Below are 2,256 nucleotides of genomic sequence, written 5' to 3'. Positions count from 1 at the left end.
TCCTGCCCATCTCAGGTGCTGCTGGGGAGCCTTTCCCTGCCCTGAGCTCTGCCTGCCCCTCCTGGGGAGCTCCCCTGCTCCATTAGCCAGGTGGCACCTCCAGGGGCACAGTTCCCTGTGCTCATTGGAGCAGAGTGGTTTTTAAAGCTTTAGAGGGGGTGAGTGTAGGGTTTTCAGAGGTTTTTTGTCACTGGGACACCTCTCCCACAGAGCCTTCCCAGTTTCCTCGGGGGCAGTGGGAAGTGCTCCGTGGAGATGGAGCTTTTCTCTGTGTTTTGAGGTTTAGGAAACGACACAAGAGCAACAGACCATGAGATTTTTTTCATGGACTTGTGGAATGATTGAGTTGGGAAAGGACCCTAAGGATCATATTCCATGATTCTGTGCTCCTCTAAGTGGTGCTCACTGGCTCCTCTGATAGAAATCTAAAGATGCAGAAAATCAGTCTTCCCCAGACCTTCACAAATTTGGGGTTAAAATGGTAAATCAGCATTGAGACACAAACTTTTACAAGGCAACATGATGGGAATTTATAGGTATTTTTGAAATTATTTCAGGTTTGACAGTCTGGGACTTATCCCACGTGGTAAATTTTACAGAATGAAGTTTGAAACCCTTCTTTCATTGCCTGCAGAACATCGAAATCTTGATTAAATCATAATTAAAAAAAAAAGAGAGAAAAGCTTTTTGGCAGATAAATATAAGTTTCTGGCCGAGTACAAGAGTGAAAATAAAAGCAAATTTTAGAATTGATCTAATGGAGAGAACCTGCCAGAAAGGCTCAGTAATAGAAGTCTTATGTCTGGTGGGAAAACACCAGCAGTCCTGTGGCTTGGCCAGAGAAAGCAGAGAGAAACAGAGGAAATGATTCCTGTCCATAAAAATCCTGGTGCTTCAGAGAACCAGGGAAGGTGCTCTCTTGGGATGGAGCAGGAGCAGCTGAAGGGCAGCTGGGATGGCCTGGGAGGCTTCCTGTTCCCCTCATGTTTTCCAAGATTTTTGTGTGCCAGGCACTACAGGGACCTCACCAGGGGCTTTCTCTTGGATTAGGGAGCTTCAGATAGTGGAACTTCAAATGTTTCCCAGATTTTCCACCCACCACTCCTGGTGGGATGTTCCAGGCCAGGTTGGACGGGGCTTGGAGCACCCTGGGCTGGTGGAAGGTGTCCCTGCCCAGGGCAGGGGTGGCACTGGGTGATCTTTGAGGTCCCTCCCAACCCAAACCATTCTGGGATTCTGCTTTTCACAGCAGGTTGTTGAAGATGCAAAATGCAGGTTTTTTATAAATGGATGCTTTTGTAGAAAAAAACTATTATTTATAAAGCAAAAGAGAGCTGTCAATAGAAGGCCAATCTCCTTCAAGGGTTTGACTTTCTCCTAAATATTTTTTCAATCTTCTTCCACTATTGGACATTTCCAAACAAAGTTCCCATGTGGAGCCAGGCTGGGAGAACTGGGGGGGTTCACCTGGAGGAGAGAAGGCTCCAGGGAGAGCTGAGAGCCCCTTGCAGGGCCTGAAGGGGCTCCAGGAGAGCTGGAGAGGGACTGGGGACAAGGCATGGAGGGACAGGACACAGGGAATGGCTTCCCACTGCCAGAGGGCAGGGACAGATGGGAGATTGGGAAGGAATTGCTGGCTGGGAGGGTGGGCAGGCCCTGGCACAGGTTGCCCAGAGCTCTAAGATTAGCTTTAAGGTCCCTCCCAACCCCATCCAGTGTATTCCATGAAACTCTTTGGGCCTTTCAGTCCCCTGGAGCCAGTTTGGTGAGGGCTGAGCTGAGCACCAGGAGGGGCACAGGAGGGGGGCAGGCTGGGCTGGGGTCAGGATGGTGTCTCGGGGCTGTGCTGAGCCAAGTGCAGAGTTTGTGGCTGTTTTGTGCCCATGGGCAGGCTCAGGCTGGAGCTCAGCACAAGGTTCTTCCCCCAGAGGGTGGTTGGCACTGCCCAGGCTCCCCAGGGCAGTGGGCACGGCCCCAAGGCTGCCAGAGCTCCAGGAGCGTTTGGGCAACGCTCTGAGGGACAGGGGGGAGTGTTGGGGTGTCCTGGGGTGGGCACTGGGTGGTGTGGGGGGGTCCCTGGGCCGCAGGAGCGTGCTGAGCGTGCTGTGTTCAGTGTGCCAGGTGATCGGCATGTACGACTACACGGCGCAGAACGACGACGAGCTGGCCTTCAGCAAGGGCCAGATCATCACCGTGCTCAGCAGGGAGGACCCCGACTGGTGGAAGGGCGAGGTCAACGGCCACGTGGGGCTCTTC

The 2,256-nt window shown here is 52.5% G+C and overlaps 1 protein-coding gene across 1 annotated transcript in view; it reads left to right on the top strand.

Moving 5' to 3' along the window:
- Nucleotides 1-2,075: 2,075 nt before the first annotated feature.
- LOC114072051 (intersectin-1-like) overlaps nt 2,076-2,256 on the top strand; it is a 21,329-nt gene continuing 21,148 nt past the window's right edge. Inside the window, exon 1 of the mRNA XM_027909967.1 lies at nt 2,076-2,255. Coding sequence (XP_027765768.1) covers nt 2,131-2,255 — 125 coding nt within the window. The 5' untranslated portion in view covers nt 2,076-2,130. The remainder of the gene's footprint in view (nt 2,256) is intronic.

Source organism: Empidonax traillii, unplaced genomic scaffold (genome assembly GCF_003031625.1).
Source record: "Empidonax traillii isolate 1590-97213 ecotype Southwest subspecies unplaced genomic scaffold, ASM303162v1 scaffold2561:size24008, whole genome shotgun sequence".
Taxonomy (NCBI): Eukaryota; Metazoa; Chordata; class Aves; order Passeriformes; family Tyrannidae; genus Empidonax; species Empidonax traillii.
This window is presented reverse-complemented; position numbering and strand designations above follow the sequence as displayed.